At 41.9% G+C, this 21115-nt stretch overlaps 1 protein-coding gene across 4 annotated transcripts in view; it reads right to left on the bottom strand.

Annotated features, from left to right (window-relative positions):
* The window catches only part of map3k7cl (map3k7 C-terminal like), an 87955-nt gene that overhangs the window by 32030 nt on the left and 34810 nt on the right, over positions 1–21115 (bottom strand). For 3 of the 4 annotated variants that reach the window (XR_009511502.1, XM_059966164.1, XM_059966165.1), the window contains one exon: positions 4756–4817. Coding sequence is in view for 3 of the 4 variants with exons in the window: in XM_059966164.1 (XP_059822147.1) it covers positions 4756–4817 (62 nt within the window). In the remaining variant the exon portion in view is untranslated. Of the gene's footprint in view, positions 1–4755; positions 4818–8380; positions 8493–21115 lie in introns of those variants that run through there. The other variant, XM_059966167.1, reaches the window with a different exon arrangement.

Raw genomic sequence — 21115 nt, 5'->3', positions numbered from 1 at the left:
GGTGCAATAACTAAAATGGGACAGAACCACTGAGGAATATTAGAATATTAGCAGGAACAGGTCATCTGGCTCTTCAAACCTTCTCCTTGTTACATCAAGATTGCAGCTGATCTTCTATCTTAGCCCCATTTTCCTGCACTATCCACAAGAAGCCTTGATATCCAGAAACTGATGGATCTCTGCTTCATATTAACTCAATCCCTGACTGAGCCTCCACAGCTCTTGTGTTAGAGAATTCCAAAGATACACTACCCTTTGAGTAAGGAACTTCTCTCCTAAATGTCCTGCTCTTACAGTTCTGTCCCCCTATTCCTTTACTCCTTAGCAAAGGAAAATAGATTCCATGCATGTACTACTTCAAGCACTCTAAGACTGCTTCACTGTGGTCACCTTAAAACTCTAGAGCTCGCAGGGCTGCTCTCTTTGATTTCTCATCATACAGCAATTACTCCATCCCAGGAAACAGTATGGCAAAACTCTTATTGCATTTCATGGCAAGTATATCCTTGTTTCAGATACATAAACCAAAACTTACACAATACTCCTGATGCAGTCTCACCAATACTTACAAAATTGTTGTAAATGATCTTATTGCTAGTACTCAATTTTTCCCACAGTGAAGACTATCATACCATTTGCATTCTTAATTGTTTGTATGTTAGCTCACAGTGCTAACACACAAGGAACCTAGATGTCTTTGAGCATCACTATAACCCAATCGCTCACCATTAATGAAGTTCTTTCAGTTTTGTGCACCAAAGCAATGTTCCCAAAGCTTTCCACATTATAGCATATCTGCCATGTTCTTGTCTATCCATGTCTATAACCCTTTGAGTTCAGTTTATAATCTTGTCCCTATGTACAATCACATCTAGTTTTATACTGTCAGAAGATTTGGAGATATAATATTTGATTCCATCAGTTAAATTTGTTTACAGATTCTGAACAGCTTGGACTCAAGAACTTATCCACATGGTACCTTATTAGCCAACAGTCTGCCAACCCATGAAACATCCATTAATCCACTTTGCTTTCAAGCTGTTAACCAAGTTTCAACATGTATCAGTATGTTAACCACAATTCCATGTGCTTTGGCCTTGTCAAACAACCTTCTACATGGGATCTTAACAAAAGCTTTCTGAAAATCATAATAGACCACATCTTCTGCTCCAAACCTTATCTATTTTACTAGTTTCATCCTTAAACTACCGCAATAGAGTTGTCAAATATGATTTACTTCTCATAATGATCTGAATCATGTTACACTACATAATGAACTGGGTTTCTAGAAAGGAGAGAGAGAGATGCATCAGAACAGCATAGAGGCTAGGGGAAGTGGAAAACAGGAGAGGGAAACAGATTGAGGGAGGAAGGTGGGACTAAGAAAGGAAGTGGAATGCTATTTTGACTGCTCAGACCAAAATGTAAGAGATGATTGTAAGCAGGGATAGGGAAATTTAAGCTGTGCAGGTATAATACAGCTCACAGAGCAATAAAAGAATGAGGCACTGGGGCCAAATCAAAACATGTCATTGTAGCTGGAGAGCAGAGATAGTAATTCCTGCTTTCGGAAAGTAGTAACTTATATCCATATGTAAATGATTCTATATCAAAGTAATTTCATCGTTTGGAATATTTTGTAGACATAAAGCCTAGGTGTCTGCCTGTGTCTGTTTTTGATCATTATAAAATATCTGACAAAATAATATTTCCAAAACAAAATCAAAAAGTCATGTTATACAATATTTGAAAAGTTTGTTTCTTTGTTACTTAGCAAAATGAAAAAAATATGCCCTTAGTCCAATGAGTTTTGAGCTTCTGGGGTTATGTTTAAAAATTCTTGCATGTAAAGTTCATTATGAACAAAGTACACATGCATTTATACACATATATATGCATGCACACACTATTGACTTGCAAAAACTTTAAAACAACATTTTAATTATTATATTTCCTATCCTTTTTAATTTAATCTTTTCAACTGCTGAAATAAGCAGGCATCCAACTTTTATCATGAGTCATGGTAAATGAAATGGAAATTCCTCCATGTTGTTTATCTTTTCAATCAGCTCATCTTCCTAGCTGTTTGGTTATTGAACTGTTCCTGTGCTAAGAATGCTTCGTGGTTTTTATTTCTTCATTTTCCTTCATTTCCCAAATGTGCTGCCACGGTGGCAGTGCAGGTGAATATGAAAGAGGTGCTTGAAAGACTTAGATAGGCACATGATTATACAGAGAATGGAGGGATATGAATATTGTGTAGGTAGAAAGAATTTGTTTAGTTAACCATTTTAAACCATAGGCTAATTAGTTCTGAACAACATTGTGCACTGAAGGGCCTGTTCTTGTTCTCTGCTTACATACATTTACTATCGTTTTAAGTCAATCCTTTGTACTAACTCTTGAAAACACATTTACATAATCTATGTATTATAATGGTTTCCTCGTATGCTGTGAACTTCTACCGTGTTATTATACTCGTTTGCCTGAATATCCTCTCTGAACTCGTAACATTACACCTCTTTTCTTGAATCTTTAATAGAGGAAAAAAAATGAAGAATTAAATTTCACTTAATTTTATAACAGTGAAAATTTATTATTGATATTTGAAAGGTAGAATTGCTTTGTGGCAGCTCAAAATTGTTACCATCCTTTATATATGGGTGGTATTGAATTACTGCCTTATAGCTGCAGTGACCTCTTGTGATGTGTGAACTGAATTTTCACATTCTCCCTTTGACCATGTGAGTTTCCTCCTGGTACTCCAGTTTCTTTTCAAATCCTAAAGGTACACCCAGGGTCCTTAACCTAATAAAGTGGCCACTAAGTGCATGTTTATGGTCTTCTGTTGCTGTAGTCCATCCAGTTCATGGTTCAATGTGTTGTGCATTCAGAGATACTCTACTGCACCACATATGTAATGCTTGGTTATTTGAGTTATTGTCACCTTCCTGTCAGCTTGAACCAGTCTGGTGATTCTCCTCTGACCTCTCTCATTAACAAGGCATTTTCGCCCATAGAACTGCCACTCACTGCATGTTTTTCTTGTTTTTGCACCATTCTCTGTAAACTCTAGATTTTGTGCATGAAAGTCCCAGGAGATCTGCAGTTTCTGAGATACTCAAACCACCCCATCTGGCACCAACAACCATTACATGGTCAAAGTCACTTAGATCACATTTCTTCACTATTCTTAAGAATAACAATTGAACCTCTTGACTGTGTCTGCATGCTTTCACGTATAGAGTGCTGCCATAGGATTGGGTGATTAGATATTTGCATTAACAAGCAGGTCTGCCTAATAAAGTGTTTACTGAGTTCATAGTGAAAGACTAATGGGCCACTGTAAATTGCCTCTGGTGTGAAGGTGAAAGGTAGAGCCTCAGGTGGAGAGGGAGGGGAAATTTGATGGAATGATACCACAATATTTTACAAGAAAAATTAGTGTGGGGATGGAATTGTGAATTGGTGCAGATTCAATGGACCAAAATGGCCTCCTCCTATGTCATAAGGAAATATAAACCTAAAATGCATACATTATGCTGATAACATATGACAGAAGTAAATACTTTGTGTGAATGAACTCAGTTTAGCAGTTGTGTATTGCGTTGTAAATACTGCCACACTACTTGGTCAATTGTCTCACATATGTCTAAATCCCCATTATGACCCTTTTTCTTTCCTCTGTAATATAATCCAGATGTCCCCCCTCTGATTGCAGCATTATACACAAACCCTTCCCTTCACACTTCAACTGACCACTTATAGGCTTAGTTTTCTTATTCTGGAATTCCCATTCTAATTTCCTCTATATTCTTACCCCAGCTTGCTCCTTTAACACCCACACACTGAAACCATCTCTTCAAACAAACTTTTAGCCCATCACTTTGATCATTTCAGGTCATTTATTTCCTCCTCCATTTATTTAGTGTTGTGGATATTCTTCAACATAAAAGACATACTTGTAAATGTTAATGTACTACTTTTGTTTTTCAGGGCAAATGTATGGAATAAGTGCCCTAGGCTAAGATAATATTCTATTTTTATTAAAACAGCACAATTTAAATTCAAATAGCTACAGAAAGTGTGTATTGGTTTTTTTTGTTTTAATGGACTGCCCAGGCTATAAAGATGGGCTGGTATCAATGTGGCTCTCCCAGAAATTTTACATACTCAGCTAGTGAGAATAAGATGAAGTGACCAATTCTGTGTACGACTTATCCCAGGGATAAACAACTGAAACACAAGGTTTTCAAAATGACCAGTAGTGGGTGAGCCCCTGCAGTGAACTCTGTGGAAAACTGTGATCACATTAACTTCTACTGAAAGCTTACTAGATGCAAAAGATATAAAAGCAGACATAACAATCTTTTAACTTTCTACACCCCCAAAGTGGAAAGTTTTGATTTCACTGACGGGAGTAAATTTAGCAATGCTATCTTTATGAGGCAAAGTAAAATGCCAAACTGGCTGGATTAGACTAAAGGTGTCAACATGGACTGATCTGCAATTACCTTCAGTATTCTCTACAAGTGCCTTGATTAAATTAAGTATTGATATTGTAAAATGAACATTTTTATTGTTCTGAATTTATCCACTTATCCAGATAATAAAGTACAAATTCACATTTTTGTTAATATCAGATCCAAGTGTTTTATACTTTCAACAGGAACAAGCCTATTAACATTGCTTGTTGGGGTGACAAGAATTATTGCCTCTTATTCTTTAAATCAAACACAATTCAAAGTGCTTTACCTGGAGGTGCTGATCAAGTTGAAGATAAACATTGGGAATGAAGTCATCAGGGATATTCAATTCTAAGAAAAGATAAAGGAACAGAAAAGGTGAAGCACTCAAAACTGAATTAAAAGCAGAGAAGATGTTAATTATTTTTGTTAAAACTGGAAGAACATTGCCTCTTATTCTGATCATTGTCCAGGGTCTTTATTCTTCCTGTTGCTGAATGAAAGCAAACCCATGAGTTGATCCCCTATTTCCCTTCTCAGGTTGGGAATCCAGAAAGTTGCAGAAAAATACATTAAAACAAATAATATCAGTGCACACTGGCCCAATGCTTCCCAATATGGTGAAGATGACATTTCCTAATAATGTTACAGCTAGATAAAGTGAAGATGATTGGGTAATTCCTCTGTCAATCAACATGACAACCACACTGCTATACTGGGATTGCTTTATACGCATATTTTTTTACACAACTACTTATCTAGTACACTGCAATTTTCATACTTTTATTTGGAATAGTTGTTGTTTCTTTTTTACCACTTCTTGTATTAACTCCGTTTTCTGAGTAAATTACCCATGTGTGTAATACATTAAACTGTATATAGTCACACAGCCTGGAATAGGCCATCCATCCCTAATAATCCCATTTTCCAGTATGAAACCCACAGACTAGATGATTCAACACGTCTGAAATGCTGTCTGCAACTCTGCTTCACTTCTCTCTCAGAGCCTGCATTCCAGGTACTCATCACTCTCTTAGTGAAAATTGTCTGCCATCAGATCCCATCTAAATCTCTTACCCCTTAACCTAAATCTATGTCCTCTAGTTTACCTACCTCTGACGTGGGAGAAGTTTCCTACAGTCTACTCCCTTAAAACACTCCCAGTATTATTTACCTCAGTCATGTCCTTTCTTAACTTCCTCTGATTCATGGGAAACAGTCCTGGTCTCTCCTCATAAATAAAACACCTCATTCCAGGCAACATATGCTGAGCCTCCACTGGACCTTCTCCAGCACCGTCACATCTTTCTTACTATATGTTGTGTTCCAGCTGAGGTCTGAGCAGTGTTTTATAAAGATTGAGCAGAAACCTCCTGCTCTTTTATTCAATGCCCAGAGTAATGAAGGCCAGTATTCTATATGCCTTCCCATCTAATTATGTAGCTGTGTTGCCACCTTCCATAATCTTTGGACACCAAGTTCTCTCTGTTCCCCAAAGTTCCCGAGAATTCTACTATTCACCATGCATGTTCTATCCTCATCAGTACTCCCAAAAGCAACTCCTGGCATTTAACAGTGTAATGCCTTGGTTAAGATTTTCATTGTCGTGCTGTGAGGTAGTTTATATCAGCAATTTTCTGTAAAAGCAGTGTGCCAGGCTGGAAAGTGTTTTGGCTTAAGCTAAGGAGCCATGTTGTCCAACTTAGAAATGTGTGTCAGTCAATCAGGATTGTGGGATATGAGAGAAGGTTCTGGAGAGCTGTGGGGCGGAGTTTTCTGAAGGTCAGTAGGATAGTGTGGAGTCTTTTGGCGGGAGCAAGGGAAGATGCTGTTGGAAGAAGAGTCCCTGTTGCAAGAGGTGCTTTGTGCAGATGAGTGGCTCCAAGGAGGTAGAGAGAGGGGAGAGTGAGGGGGAGGAGAGAGAGAGGGGGAGAGAGAGAGGGGGAGAGAGAGAGGGGGAGAGAGAGGGGGGGAGAGAGAGAGGGGGAGAGAGAGAGGGGGAGAGAGGGGGAGAGGGAGAGAGAGAGAGGGGGAGAGAGGGGGAGAGGGAGAGAGGGGGAGAGAGGGGGAGAGAGGGGGAGAGAGGGGGAGAGAGGGGGAGAGAGGGGGAGAGAGGGGGAGAGAGGGGGAGAGAGGGGGAGAGAGGAGAGAGGGGAGAGAGGGGAGAGAGGGGGAGAGAGGGGGAGAGAGGGGGAGAGAGAGAGGGGGAGAGAGGGGGAGAGGGAGAGGGGGAGAGAGGGGGAGAGAGGGGGAGAGGGAGAGAGGGGGAGAGAGGGGGAGAGAGGGGGAGAGAGGGGGAGAGAGGGGGAGAGAGGGGGAGAGAGGGGGAGAGAGGGGGAGAGAGGGGGAGAGAGGGGGAGAGAGGGGGAGAGAGGAGAGAGGGGAGAGAGGGGAGAGAGGGGGAGAGAGGGGGAGAGAGGGGGGAGAGAGGGGGGAGAGAGGGGGGAGAGAGGGGGGGGAGAGGGGGAGGAGAGAGAGAGGGGGAGAGAGGGGGAGAGGGAGAGAGAGAGAGGGGGAGAGAGGGGGAGAGAGGGGGAGAGAGGGGGAGAGAGGGGGAGAGAGGGGGAGAGAGGGGGAGAGAGGGGGAGAGAGGGGGAGAGAGGGGGAGAGAGGGGGAGAGAGGGGGGAGAGAGGGGGGAGAGAGGGGGGAGAGAGGGGGGAGAGAGGGGGAGGAGAGAGAGAGGGGGAGAGAGGGGGAGAGAGGGGGAGAGAGGGGGAGAGAGGGGGAGAGAGGGGGAGAGAGGGGGAGAGGGGGAGAGGGGGGGAGAGGGGGAGAGGGGGGAGAGGGGGGAGAGGGGGGAGAGGGGGGAGAGGGGGGAGAGGGGGGAGAGGGGGGAGAGGGGGGAGAGGGGGAGAGAGGGGGAGAGAGGGGGAGAGAGGGGGAGAGAGGGGGAGAGAGAGAGAGAGAGAGAGAGAGAGAGAGAGAGAGAGAGAGAGAGAGAGAGAGAGAGAGAGATGGAGAGATGGAGAGATGGAGATGTTTTTGGCACTGCTGAAAGTGCACCTGATCTTAGGATGACGTTTAGGCACACATTCCAGGAGGAAGGAGAGAAGCTGTCTGCCCACCTTTTCAGGTGGGAGAAACTGCTGCAATGTTCATGCCACAAAGGAGACATTCAACAGTCTGAGAGAAATTGCTTGAGGATGGAGCAAGTTGTGAAGGGCACGCAGTCACGTGATGTGATTGCTCTATGTATTCGAATGGCCCACAAAATGCACCCTCCTCCACCTTTTACTGAGTTACTCAGAGAAGTTGGAGAGGAGAAAAACATGATTGAGAAGTGGAACTTTTTCAAAAGCTGAGTGGTAACAGTAACAGTAACAGCCTCTGCTGCTAAAGTGACCCTGATGCCACAGAGATAGATCTTTTGAGGAAAGAGGTGAAAAATCTTCGAGCTGAACTTGCTCAATGGATGTCTACCAATGTGTCAGCTAAACATGACTGTTGGGAAACCCAACCAACCTGCAGGACTTACAATGCAGAGGACTTCTGCTGAAGAGCCTCTTGACTAGAGAGGTGACTGGTACTTTCTATTACAACTGCAGAGATGATGGACATTTCATGAGAGACTGTGAGAAACAGTAAAATCTTCAAAAAGTTAATCAAACAGAGCAGAGAAGAGGGAAAACTACAGTGGGACCCAGCAAAAGAACAGGCTGGGACCGCGGAAAGGAAGCATTCTAATCAATGTATCAAGGGAAGGTTTATTCCTGAAGGTTTGATGGGACCAAGTTCTGATGTTTCCTTATGGATTGATGGTGTTTTTGCTAGAGCTATACTTGACAGAGGTTCTCAAGTCACTGTGCTTTACAGATCCTTTTACAACCAGTATTTGACACATTCACCATAGACACCGCTCAGTACCCTTGACATTTGGTAGCTTAGTGCCAATGAGTACCCGTACAATGGTTACCTGTCATTGAAACTGGAGTTTTCTGAAGCAAATGTTGGGGTAACTGAGACTATTGACGTGCCAGTGTCAGTCTGCCCAGATCTGGATCTGATTGAAAAATGTGAAGTTTCTGTCCTTGTGGCTTGCATTGTGAGGAGACTCAGGGGACCATGCAAGGAGAGAAAAGGAGAGAATCTTTTGAAATCTTGTCCATTCACCCTGTGTTCAGAACTGCTTTCGAGAAGGTGCAAGTTCCTCCTAAGCAGGATGATAAGCAGAAATGAGGAACTGTGTGACACACCCAGTCTAAACCTGCCATGTTACATCCTGGAGGGGTATATGGAGCAATGGGAAACCCTAAATTTGATGGAATGCCCATCCAGGCGGAAGCTCCTGACAAGAGAATAGAGTAATTTGGAACCCTGCAGAAATAACTTAACCCACAAAACTACTTTGGAAGTTGGTCTGAGTCAGCAAAACTCCAGCCACACTTTGCTAGCCTTTTAAATTCTAACGTTTAGAAAACTTTTAAATTGTTAAAATTGAAATAATCTACTAAAACACGATTAAATATTTAGAAAATCAAAAAAAATCATGAATAATTAAAAAATAGATCCATTAACACCTCTCGTCCATCTATACAGCCCTGCCATCCCAAGCAAAAGAATGTGCTGGTGGATTCTGCTTCAGGTTTAATCCAACAAAAAAATTCCACAGCAAATTCCACAAAATAAGTTCTGGGGAATCTTATCAAGAACCTTGCCGACAAGTGTTGGACTTTTGGATTTTCATGTGAGTCCTGGAGCTGACTGGCACTTAATATTGAAAGACACCAGAAGTTAAACTGCAGTCAAAACCCAGCAAAATTAGAGCTACTGTTCTGGACATCCCTGGAAACTAACTGCCCAATTCAGATCCAGACACGTTAACGGGCAGAAAGATCGGAAACATCCTCTCTCACAAGGATGTCAAACTTTACATTGTAAAAATGCAGGCATAATGGGGGAAAGCAGGTTTGAAAAAATCTCCCTGTTTCAGCAACTTTCTTTTCTCCTCCTATCCTCTGCCAAAGTCACCACGGAATTCAGAGAGGGCAAGTGGAGAAAGCTGAATCATGGAAATATTCGTTTTAAGTGGTAGACCAAAATATCCACTGCAATAAAAATTAACTTGCTCAAGATTAGCAGCATGAAGTGAGAGAAGTGAATTTTGAGGAAGTTGCTGGGAAGGAGGAGGGATACCGACTGTGCAGTGGAGATTATTACTCAACAGGGAGCAAGGTGATGGCTTAGCGATGGAGGAGCTTCAGCAAACCTCATCCAGGCTGTGGAAGGTAGGTTCACATGTGCTTTCAATAAGGAATCGCACACTGATTCATTTGCATGGTGAGCTTCACCAGTCCCGCCTGCACCAGGAAAAGGTGAAATAGGACAAAATGGGAAGAAAAATAATGATCTGTGAATTCCCACCCCTCAAGAAAGCACACCTAAAATTATATTGAACCAAATATGAGTTAGAATAACAAACCCTTTCTATTTCTAAAATCAACTTTTACCTTCAATATTCCAAGGGTTCACATAAATTCAAATTTTTCACAACACCCATCAATTTTATCATCATTTATGTTTACCACAAACATGAACACTTTCTATTAATAGGATTCCTCTGACTTGCCCTAAAATTTGAATATTGCAGTTATTTCAAATTTTATTCAACATGCATCCTTACGCTTCCCTTTTCTGTTGAATACTGTCATATTATCGAAACTTTCTTGGTTATGTAAGAGCTACACCAGAGAAAGGGAAATAAGTAATTTCAGAAAAACACAGACAGTTCTAAAATAAACCAGTTCTGAGAAAAGGCACTGCAGCTCATATCTCTGGTAAATCAGCCTCTACAACATTCACTAAGATCTCAAACACGAGATGATCTGCAGATGCTGGAAATCTAAGCAACGCACACAAAATATTGGAGGAACTCAACAGGCCAGGCAGCGTCTGTGGAAATGAATAACTAGTCAATGTTTCGGGTCAAGGCCCTTCATCAGGATTAAAATCTCCTGAGTTCTGCACTTTCCAGACTTCTAATATTAGTAGTTCATAATTAGGTATTGATCGCCAAAACATAACTTTTTCTGTGAGGTCCACAGTAAAGGAATTTATTTCTGGTAATATACCAACATGATGGGTGGTACCATCATGGCTTATAATGATCGCGCCATACACAGATCAATATTCCAAGATTAGGAGGCTATTTCACGCCACTTAACGAAAAGAAAATGGGGAGCATGGCCAAGTTTCCAAGTATTGAAACTAATTGTAAATTTTGTAAAGAAATTAGTTTACCTTGTTGAATACAAGTAATCAATTTTGATGTCATTTGCTTGGGTGAGACGTGTTGTTCACAAGGATAGCAGTAGCACCCCCATGTGGCTTGTCATGTAAACTGGACTTAGGCGTCCTTTGAGCAAAATGTTTTCCTCATTGTTTCCAAATGAAGAATGTGCAAATATTGTGTGATGACAGGTATCATTATCGCTTCATTTGATAGGAGAGTGGGTGGCATTTACAATCAGCCTATTTTAACTTAAACAGTACAAATTATAATGTAGAGTTTACCACATTATAGGGTGTTCTATCCCAATCCATCACACAAAATAAATTCAGTCCTGAAGGAGGGTCTCTGTCCGAAACATCGACAGTTCACTCTTTTCCATAGATGCTGCCTGACCTGCTGAGTTCCTCCATCGTCTTGTGTGTGTTGCTCAAAATAGATACGCATGTCATATCATTCTTGTTACTTAAATAACTTACATCTGCTTAATTAACACAATTATTTGTGGCAGTATCCTTTTAATTTAATTCATCTATTGAATTTTCTGTAGCTAATCAAACCAAATAAAGTCATCAGTTCAATCATCTAAATTATTCATTCAATTTGTTCAGTTTTGTAGATTTGTTAGGTGCTAAATTACTTGCATTTCCTATTCCTTCCTATATGAGCTGAGATTTCCCAGCCAGGTTAAATACAAAGTTCGAAGGAAATTTATTATCAAAGTACCTACTGTATATGTCACCACAGAAAAGGAATCACAGTATATGGTGACATATATGTATTTCAATAATAAATTTACTTTGAACTTTGTATTTATCCTGGTTGAGAAATCTGAGCTCATGTAGAAACATTAAAAGCCTTTTCAAGAGTAATAAGAGAAAAGAAACTGCCAAAAGCTTAAGAAACAGATCCCAAGATGAAGGACTTATTCAATGACTGGCACCGGCCATTGGCACCAGCGAGGCTGGTGAGGACAGAATATTTGGAATATAGAGTGACTTCCTGTAAGACTCTTGGGATCATGGATAAACTGGTCTACAGTTTTGTGGGCTCTGAAGTAGTTGAAGGGTCTTATGAGGGATCCATAGACTCTACCACAGATGGTACTTTACTTGCTGAGGCAATGCCCAAGAAGTCAAATGACTATGAAAGTTAAATAACTGCAGAGGTTCAGAAATTTTTAAAAGTAAAATGAAAAAGGTTGGTGGAGAAAGAACCAGAGTTAAGGACGTGAAACTTCAACTTTGTTCCTCTTTCAACGACTGACTTTGAAGTGACTGCTTTTGTGGAGTTTGCAGACTTGAAAAGTGCTTCTGTAGAAGTTTCGGGAGTGGTTGCAATTCATATTGTAGACGTAGCGATGGTGTATCAATGATACAGAAATGGACAATGTTAATTTTATATTGAATGTTTATGAAGGCTAATTTGTTATAAATGGGATAAGATGAATGCAATTTGAACCAACTTTATGGATTTTTTCCTCTGAAATTATTTTTCTATGGCATCATTTAGTTAAAAGTAATAAATGCATACTAAGGCACAAACGCAAATCCCTATACTTTAGGATAGTAATCAGCAAGCTCATTCATTTGCTCTGAAGAATTAGTTTGCAAAGTATGGTTCTTTGTAACACCTCTGTTATTACTTAAGTAACCTATTACTTAAGTATGCTGAGTAACCTTTTGCATTTCACTCTAAACTGTCAAAGTCAGTGGAATCTTCAAATGCTGTAGCACAATATCAGAAGCTAGCCCTATCTTCACTCAGCACTCTCATTTCTCATTCAGACACTTCCAGCAGAGGTCACTGGATCCCATTTTAAAGTGAGAATCCTGACTCTTTATTTTCTTTCGCTCTAATCCAGTCTAAAATGCTAAACCAATTAAAATACCCTCACTGCTTCAGTAATAGAGACAAGCTAATTCAGCAAGTTATCAAACATTTTGCCAGTTCATAATGTCCATAGCTCAGTGTCACATCTTACAGTACATCTAATGTATCAAGGGTGATTTCAATTTTACCGCCTTTAATATACTCTAAGAAGTCTTTAGTAACTTCATTACAATAGCTAAAGATTAGTTTTATTTATCACATGATTGAAACATACAGTGAAATGCGTTGTCTTGCATTAATGACCAACACAGTCTGAAATGCACTGGGGGCAGCCCGCAAGTGTTGCCATACTTCCAGCGCCAACAAAACGCGCCCACAACTTACTAACCTTAACGCATATGTCTTTGGAATGTATGTGGGAGGAAACCAGAGCACCCAAAGGAAACCCACACAGTCATAAGGAGAACATACAACCTTACAGACAGTGGCAGAAATTGAATCCTGACCTTAATGCTGGCTGGGATTGTTAAATGGTGTTACTGTGCATTACTCACTTTTAAATATGCACTATCAAGAAAGATAGATACATTTCCCATATCTAGAAATGAAAATTTATGCTTAAAACATAAATCAAAAATACACTTCTTTTGTGTGAGTCATGTCTAAGCAGTTAGTCACACTTCACTCGATAGAAATAGAGTAATGCATAGCTGCTGTTCATTCTGTGAAGGCACACAACTATTTTCAGCAGGGTGGTGCTTGACATTGACCAACAGCAGGACAGTCACTAATACCAGCATCATGTTAAAAAATCAAACATTTTTTTTAACATCCAATAAGAAATCACAGAGTTTCAGTTTCAAAAAACAGAGTCTGTTTACTTGTTCAGTATTGCAGGTTTTCTTTACTGGGGACTGAAAATAGATCAGTATTCTAAAAACAGATCGATGAATCATACTCCAGATGGCCAGTATGGTGCAAATAATAAAGATTTGTAATGACAACAGTACAGTTGCTGGGGTAATGTTAGGGTGACTGATCGTAAAACATGTCGATATCGGTGTAAGACGGAAGATTAGGGGAACATCTCTAAAAGCTGGACTCTGATGGAGCATGCCTTTGCCAGATTAATTATTTGTACTAAAAGCATTTAAACAGAAATTATTTTTCTTGGACAAGCCTAAAAAAGTTGCATTCAAATACTTGTCACTGGCTCAGATTCAGTTGAGAACTGAAAAGGTGCCATATCATTAAAATTGCTACTTTTACATATTCCTATGCACTTGAAGATTCAACTCCAATTTTTGGATAAAAGTAAATTAATTTTACATTGGCTGTGTCAAAACAGATCCCAACACAAACATTCTACTGACAAGAGCAAGGAACCAGTTTTCTTCATTTGGAATGGGAAGGGTTCAATCATTTTCAAGAATTTATGGTCGTTTTCAGAAACCAGTTTAAGGAAAAATAACATTCAGTTTTAGAGACTGATAAGTGAATTTTATTTTGGAACCTGTTGTTTGATACCTGATCCAAATAACTGAGCAATTATGTCTTAGTTAGTTGATGTGGTCTCAAATATTAAAAATTGAGATCTGTATTTTTTTACAACTGCTAAGCAATCAGCTGGCAAACTACATGGCAAAGATATAACTCAAAATTGGTTGAAATAATGAACTATCTTTGGCTCTACTCACTTCCTCCAAAAGAGAGGAGTTGCCATGGAAACCTAAAAAAGGCATTCACTTTACATTTTCATGATAATTGGCAGCTAATATTCACATCCAAAAAGTGTGAGGCAATCACTGTCTGTTGCAAGAGGGAACCTAACCACCAGCTCTAGACTTGAATGGAATTAGTCACTGACCACCCCATCAACTTCCTAATGTCCATATTGACCAGACACTGAACTAAACAATCTACAAAAATTACCATGTTACAAGAGCTTGTCAGAGGCTTGGTATCTTCCTGCGAGTGACTCAACGCCTGGTGCCTCAGGGCCTTCCTACCCTTCCATCTGGCACTAATCAGGAGTGGAAATTCTCTACTTGCCTTGATGAGCACATCACCAATAACTCTCAGGAAGTTCAATGCTATCCAAGACAAAGCAACTTGCTGGGTTAGTACGGCACCCACCATCGCAGGCATTTATTCCTTCCACCATTGGCACACAGTGGCTTCAGTGCCTACCGTCTACAAAATACACTACAATTGCTTGCCTGAGCCTCATCATGAAGCCAGTCAAGAACAAGAAATGCATGGAAGCAGCCGCACCTGTAAGTTCTTTGAGAAGTCGCACACCATCCTGACTTGGAGATATAATACTAGCTCTTCATTGTCTCTGGATCCAATTCTCAGAACTCCTTCCCCAACTGTAGGAGTGTCTCCGCCAGATTGAATGCAGCGGTTCAAGAACCTTCTTTGCCTCCACCTTCTCAAGGGCAATTACAGATGAGCAATCATTACTGGCCTTGCCAATTCAGAAATTTAGTATTATTCTAAGAAGAGATACATTACACGATGCGCTCATGGCACATTTTATGGTGAAATTCTCTTCTTCACACCTTTTAGTTTGGATTAGATTAGATTCAACTTTATTGCCATTGTGCCGAGGACAGAGACAAAGCCAATGAAATGCAGTTAGCATCTAACCAGAGGTGCAAAAGAATAGTATTATTTACAAAATAGCTGCAAGTAAAAAGTAAGTGCTACAGCATACAAATATAAAAGTACTGAGACGGTCCAATATGGGTACAATGCTGCTTAGTGCTCTGATGTGAGGTTCATCAGGGTCACAGGGTCAGGGAAGAAACTCTTCCTGAGCCTGTTGGTGCTGGTCCAGATGGAAGAAGAGTAAAAAGTCCATGGTTAGGGTGAGATGCATCCTTGATAATGTTTTTCGCCCTGCCCAAACAGTGTTTATGGTAAATGTTCTCAATGGTGGGCAATTGGGTGCCGATAATCCGCTAGGCAATTCTCACCACATGCTGGAGTGCTTTGCGGTCTGCTTTGAGACAACTGCCATACCACACTGAGGTGCAGTTGGTGAGTATGCTCTCAATGGTACAGCGGTAAAAGTCCGTCAGTATCCTGGGACAGAGGTGAGCTTTCTTGATGCTCCACAGGAAATAAAGGCACATTGATGACTGGATCCCTGCTCTCACCTGAACTTGAAAATATCATCATTCCTGCTCCATTTTCCACTTTCCCCTCATCTTCACATAGTCCATTTTCGGCATCTCCTTCCCCCTCCCTCTCTCTCCCCATCGGACAGCCACTTGACAACATTTCTTCTCATCTAGTTCTTTTGCTGGTGTTCTATTCTGTTATTTTTTCCACTTTGCTCTATTTGTGCTGTTCTGACTAAGCCATCTTCAATTCTATAATGGCATCAGAGAAGCTCCCTTCTTTATCAATGGCAATTTACATGCTCCTTTTATGCCCCCTTTGCCCACGACTGCAAATGAAGCTGATTTACTACTTTTTAAATTAGCTTCATTAATCATCAATGGCAATGCAAGAGGAGGGAAGTCAGGTTAATTACTTTACAGAACACCTCCAACTGGGCACAAACATGACCCTGAGCTTCTGGCTCCATTTCGTTTCAATCCTCCATCCCAATCTGAAGTTCCTTCTTCAGCTTCTTGCATTGTTGCAACGAGGCCCTAAGAGCAGCGCACTTTCCTTTGACTTAATAACATTTTGGATTCACTTCAGTAATTTCAGATGTTTCTGCTAATCCAATTCACACCTCTTCCAAACCTATCTTCTTTGTTTTCCCATTATCATTTACATTTTCCTTGCAAGATAATTTTTTTTTATCATTTGCTCTTGTTTTCTCTCTAACATTTTCCAGGTCTGATCAAAGGTCACTGACCCATTCTTCACAAATGCCATCCGACCTGGTGTGTATTTCCAGCACTTTGTGTTTCTAATCAGAGTTCATTCTCTGTTATAAATTTTCTCTATAATATATTGATATGAAATATAAAAATAAATATGTTTCAATAGGTACATTTAATGTCAAAGAAATGTATACAATATACATCCTGAAATTCTTTTTCTTTACAAACATCCTTAAAAACAGATGAATGAATGACAGCTAAACATTAGAACCCCAAAAACCCCTCCCTAGCTCCCACTCCCTCACACAAGCAGCAGCAAGGTAACAACACCCCCACCCCACCAGCAAAAAAAGCATCAGCACCCCCACCCCCACCAAACACACAAGCGTGCAGAAAAGCATAAGTAAAGACACAGATTTGCAGTACCCCAAAGACTATCATTCACCCAGCGATTCGACAAACCTCTTCGACAGCAGACTCTCTCTCTCTCCCTAATAAGGGGAAAAGGGGTGTCTCCGTTCCATAGCGAGAGCGGAGACATAGCAAACACCTCCCTGATTTACGATGTTAAAAGTCTGTTGCAGCACTTTTTCTGAGCTCTGTGCCCAGGGAATCGGCCCCAGGGAATCGGCCCCAGAAAGGCTCATGTCTCCGGACACACAGCCCACGGCAGCTAACCCGCTGCTCCCGATGTTCCATGTTCTCCCACGACACCTCAGTCGGGGCACCGGCCTAGAATCAGCCCATCTCTAGAGCCACAGAAAACAATCAAAGTAATAAAATTTCTTAAAATGGCAAGTTTTATGATTTAGATTTCTATTCATATTTTTGGTGAGGAAATGTAGCTTTAACATATTACTGCAATGTACCACACACATAGTTGTTTAAAATCTATTTCTGCTCTGGTACTTTCACATGTGTTACTTATAGAAAAATAAATTTTCCTTAAAGTAAATGTCATTAACAGAACACCAATCTACTTGATAAATTTGCTTTCGTCAGCACTAAATAGTGTTATTGTAAATAAGAATAGCAGATGGAACAGCCTGTCCTATGTCATTGATTCTTTATTTTATTTTATATGGGATTTCTGGATAGTTTAACTGCTCATCGATGAGGTAAGGGAGTTATAAATGTTTTAAACATGATATAACAGAGCTCTATAAAAAGCTTCCTTCCTTAAATACTGTTGATTCAACTAATGTGGGAGGAGAAAAGTAATGTGACAACGCCACCAAATTCATTGAGTACATGTTACTTAGAATTTACTGCTGGTTGTTTGCTGTCTTGGGATCTGCTAATTAATGGGACAGTGGGGCTGGGCTAGGGAACCTGGAAAAGGTTCAAACTTAAAAAGCAAATGAGAAAATAGTTTAAAATCATGGTGAAATAATACCAATAATATTTAGCAATATTGTGATAAAGGCAGCTTGCTCCTGCCCCATTCTGTCCAGGGAGGTCCATTGTTTCAGCTTTTTCCTGCCCCACTGAACTCATATCTGCATAGCTGGACTCTGCTTTATCTCCCCTAGTTCAGTACTTTCCTACCTACATCCACGACACTTCGCAAGCTCTGGATCTTGTTCCCTATCCCCATCATCTTATTTTCACTATGGATGTCCAGTCCTTGTACACCTCCATCCTCCACCAGGAAAGATACTGTATGCAGTTCTGGTCTCCATACTTGAGGAAGGATATACTGGCTTTGCAGAGGAGGTTCACCCAGTTGATTCCAGAGATGAAGGGGTTAACCAATGAGGAGAGATTGAGTCACCTGGGACTCTACTCTCTGGAATTCAGAAGAATGAGAGGGGATCTTATAGAAACATACAAAATTTTGAAAGGGATAGATAAGTAGGAAAGTTGTTTCCATTGGTTGGTGAAACTAGAACTAGGAGACATTGGCTCAAGATTCAGGGGAGAAGATTTAGGACGGAGATGAGGGGCAACTGTTTTTCCCAGAGAGTGGTGAATCTCTGGAATTCTCTGCCCAGGGAAGCAGTTGAGGCTTCTTCACTAAATATGTTTAAGATACAGTTAGATAGATTTTTACATAGTTGGGGAATTGAGGGTTATGGGGAAAAGGCAGGTATGAGTTTATGGACAGATCAGCCATAATCTTATTGATTGGTGGGTCAGGCTCGATGGGCCAGATGGCCTACTCCTCCTCCTATTTCTTATGTTCTTATGTAAAGCTCTCAGTTTCTCTCTGGACACCAGAGCCAACCAGGTCCCCTCCACCACCACTCTCCTGTCTGGCAGAACTTGTCCTCACTCTTAATAAATTCTCCTTTAGCTCCTCCCACTTCCTTCAGACAATAGTTATGAGCACTTGCATGGGTTCCAGCTCTGCCTGCCTGTTTGTTGGCCATGAGGAACAGTCTATATTCCAAGCCTACACAGGTGGTTGTCCCCCACTTCTCCTACGCTACATCAACGACTGCATTGGTGTTGCTTCCTTCACCCATGCAGAACTTGTCAACTTCATCCACTTTGCTTCCAACTTCCGCCCTGTTCTCAAATTTACCTGGTCCATTTCCAACACCTCCCTCCCTTTTCTTGACCTCTCAGTCTCCAACTCTAAAGCGAGCTTATCTACTGATGTCTATTATAAACCCACTGACTCTCACAGCTACCTGACTATACCTCCTCCCACCCTGTGACTTGTAAAAATGACATCCCCTTCCATCTCCATCTCCACTGTATCTGCTCTCAGGATGAGGCTTTTCATTCCAGAACAAAGGAGATGTCCTTCTTCTTCAAAGAAAGGAGATTCCCTTCCTTCATCATCAACACTGCCCTCAACTGCATCTCTTCCATTTCATGCATGTCTGCACTCACCCCATGCTCCTGTGACCCTACCAGTGATAGGGTTCCTCTTGTCCTCATCTACCACCTCACCAGTCTCAACATTCAGCACATAATTCTGCACAACTTCTGCTATCTCCAATTGGATCCCACCACCAACCACATCCTTCCCTCTCCCCTACTTTCTGCTTCCCACAGGGATTGCTCCCTATGTGACTCCCTTGTCTACTCGTCCCTCCCCACCGATCTCCCTCCTGGCACTTCTCCTTGTAAACGGAACAAGTGCTACACCTGCCCCAACACCTACTCCCTCACCACAATTCAGGGCCCAAACAGTCCTTCCAGATGCGGCTACACTTCACCTGTGAGCCCATTGGGGTCATATACTGTGTCCAGTGCTTCCGCCGTGGCCTCCTGTATATCGGAGAGACCCGATACTGATCAGAAAACCACTTCACCAAGCACCTAAGCTGCGTCCCCCAGAAAAAGCAGGATCTCCCTGTGGCCACCCATTTTAATTTCACTTCCTATTCCCAAGTTAAGATGGCGCTAAATGGCAATTCCTTTGCTTGTATCTTTGGAAACAGCTTTATTTCTACCTTTGATATTTCTTTTTTTCCCTTTTCAGAGTGTGGGGGGTTCTTTTGAAGACCCTGACATGGAGTTACATTCTGACATCAGTTCCTTGTGGAAATGGGTTCCGCTCTCAGGGTGTCACAACTGGCCGCTTTTTGATATCCCAAGGATGTGGCCTGGAAGACTAGCACGCCTTCAGGGTTCCCAGGATTTTGCGGTTCTGAAGACGGGCTGATCCTAGGCTGGTGCCCCTGACTGAAGCATCGCTGGAGAACATGGAACATCGGTAGTGGCCGGTTAGGGGCGATGGTGTGCCCCTTTCCAGGGCTGACTCTCTGGGCACAGAGCTCGGAAAAAGCGACACAACAGACTTTTAACATCATAAATCAGCGAGTTGCTTGTTATGTCTCCCCTCTCGCTGTGAAACGGAGGCGCCTCTTTTTCCCTTATCAGGTGGAGAGAGAGCCTGTGGTATGTCGAATACTGGGTGAACGAGTAGTCTTTGGGGCACCGCAAGTCTGTGCCTTTATGCCGCACGCTTGAGTGCTCGGTGGGGGGGGGGGGGGCGCTGATGTTTTTTGGCTGGTGGGGTGGGAGGATGTCGTTGCCTTGGGGTTGTTTGTGCGTGGGAGGGGGAAGCAGGGTGTGGCTTTGCAGTTCTAACGTTTTAACGGTCGTTCATTCTTTGCGGCACTCCTCTGTTTTCATGTTGTCTGCGAAGAGAAAGAATTTCAGGATGTACATTGTATACATTCCTCTCACAGTAAGCGAACCTATTGAAACCATTCCGATATATCCATCTATGGCCTCCTCCACTGTTGTGATCAGACCATGCTCAGGTTGGAGGAACAACGTGAACATCCATTTTGCGAGCTTCTGGTTCTGCCCCCCTCCTTCACCATTTCCCATTCCCTTTTCCCTCTCTCGCCTTAGCTCCTTGCCTGCTTATCGCCTCACTCTGGTGCTCCTCCCCTCTTTTCTTTCCTCCATGGCCTTCTGTCCTCTCCTGTTAGATTCCCCCTTCTCCAGCCCTGTATCTCTTCCATCAATCAACTTCCCAGCTCTTGACTTCACCCCTCCCCCTCCCTGTTTCACCTGTCACCTTGTGTTTCTCCCCCTCCCTGTTTCACCTGTCACCTTGTGTTTCTCCCCCTCCCTGTTTCACCTGTCACCTTGTGTTTCTTCCCATCCCTGTTTCACCTGTCACCTTGTGTTTCTCCCCCCCGTTTCACCTGTCACCTTGTGTTTCTCCCCCCCGTTTCACCTGTCACCTTGTGCTTCTCCCCCCCGTTTCACCTGTCACCTTGTGTTTCTCCCGCACCCCCCCCCGTTTCACCTGTCACCTTGTGTTTCTCCCCCC

The sequence above is a fragment of the Hypanus sabinus genome, chromosome 4 (assembly GCF_030144855.1).
Source record: "Hypanus sabinus isolate sHypSab1 chromosome 4, sHypSab1.hap1, whole genome shotgun sequence".
In the NCBI taxonomy this organism is placed as follows: domain Eukaryota; kingdom Metazoa; phylum Chordata; class Chondrichthyes; order Myliobatiformes; family Dasyatidae; genus Hypanus; species Hypanus sabinus.
This window is presented reverse-complemented; position numbering and strand designations above follow the sequence as displayed.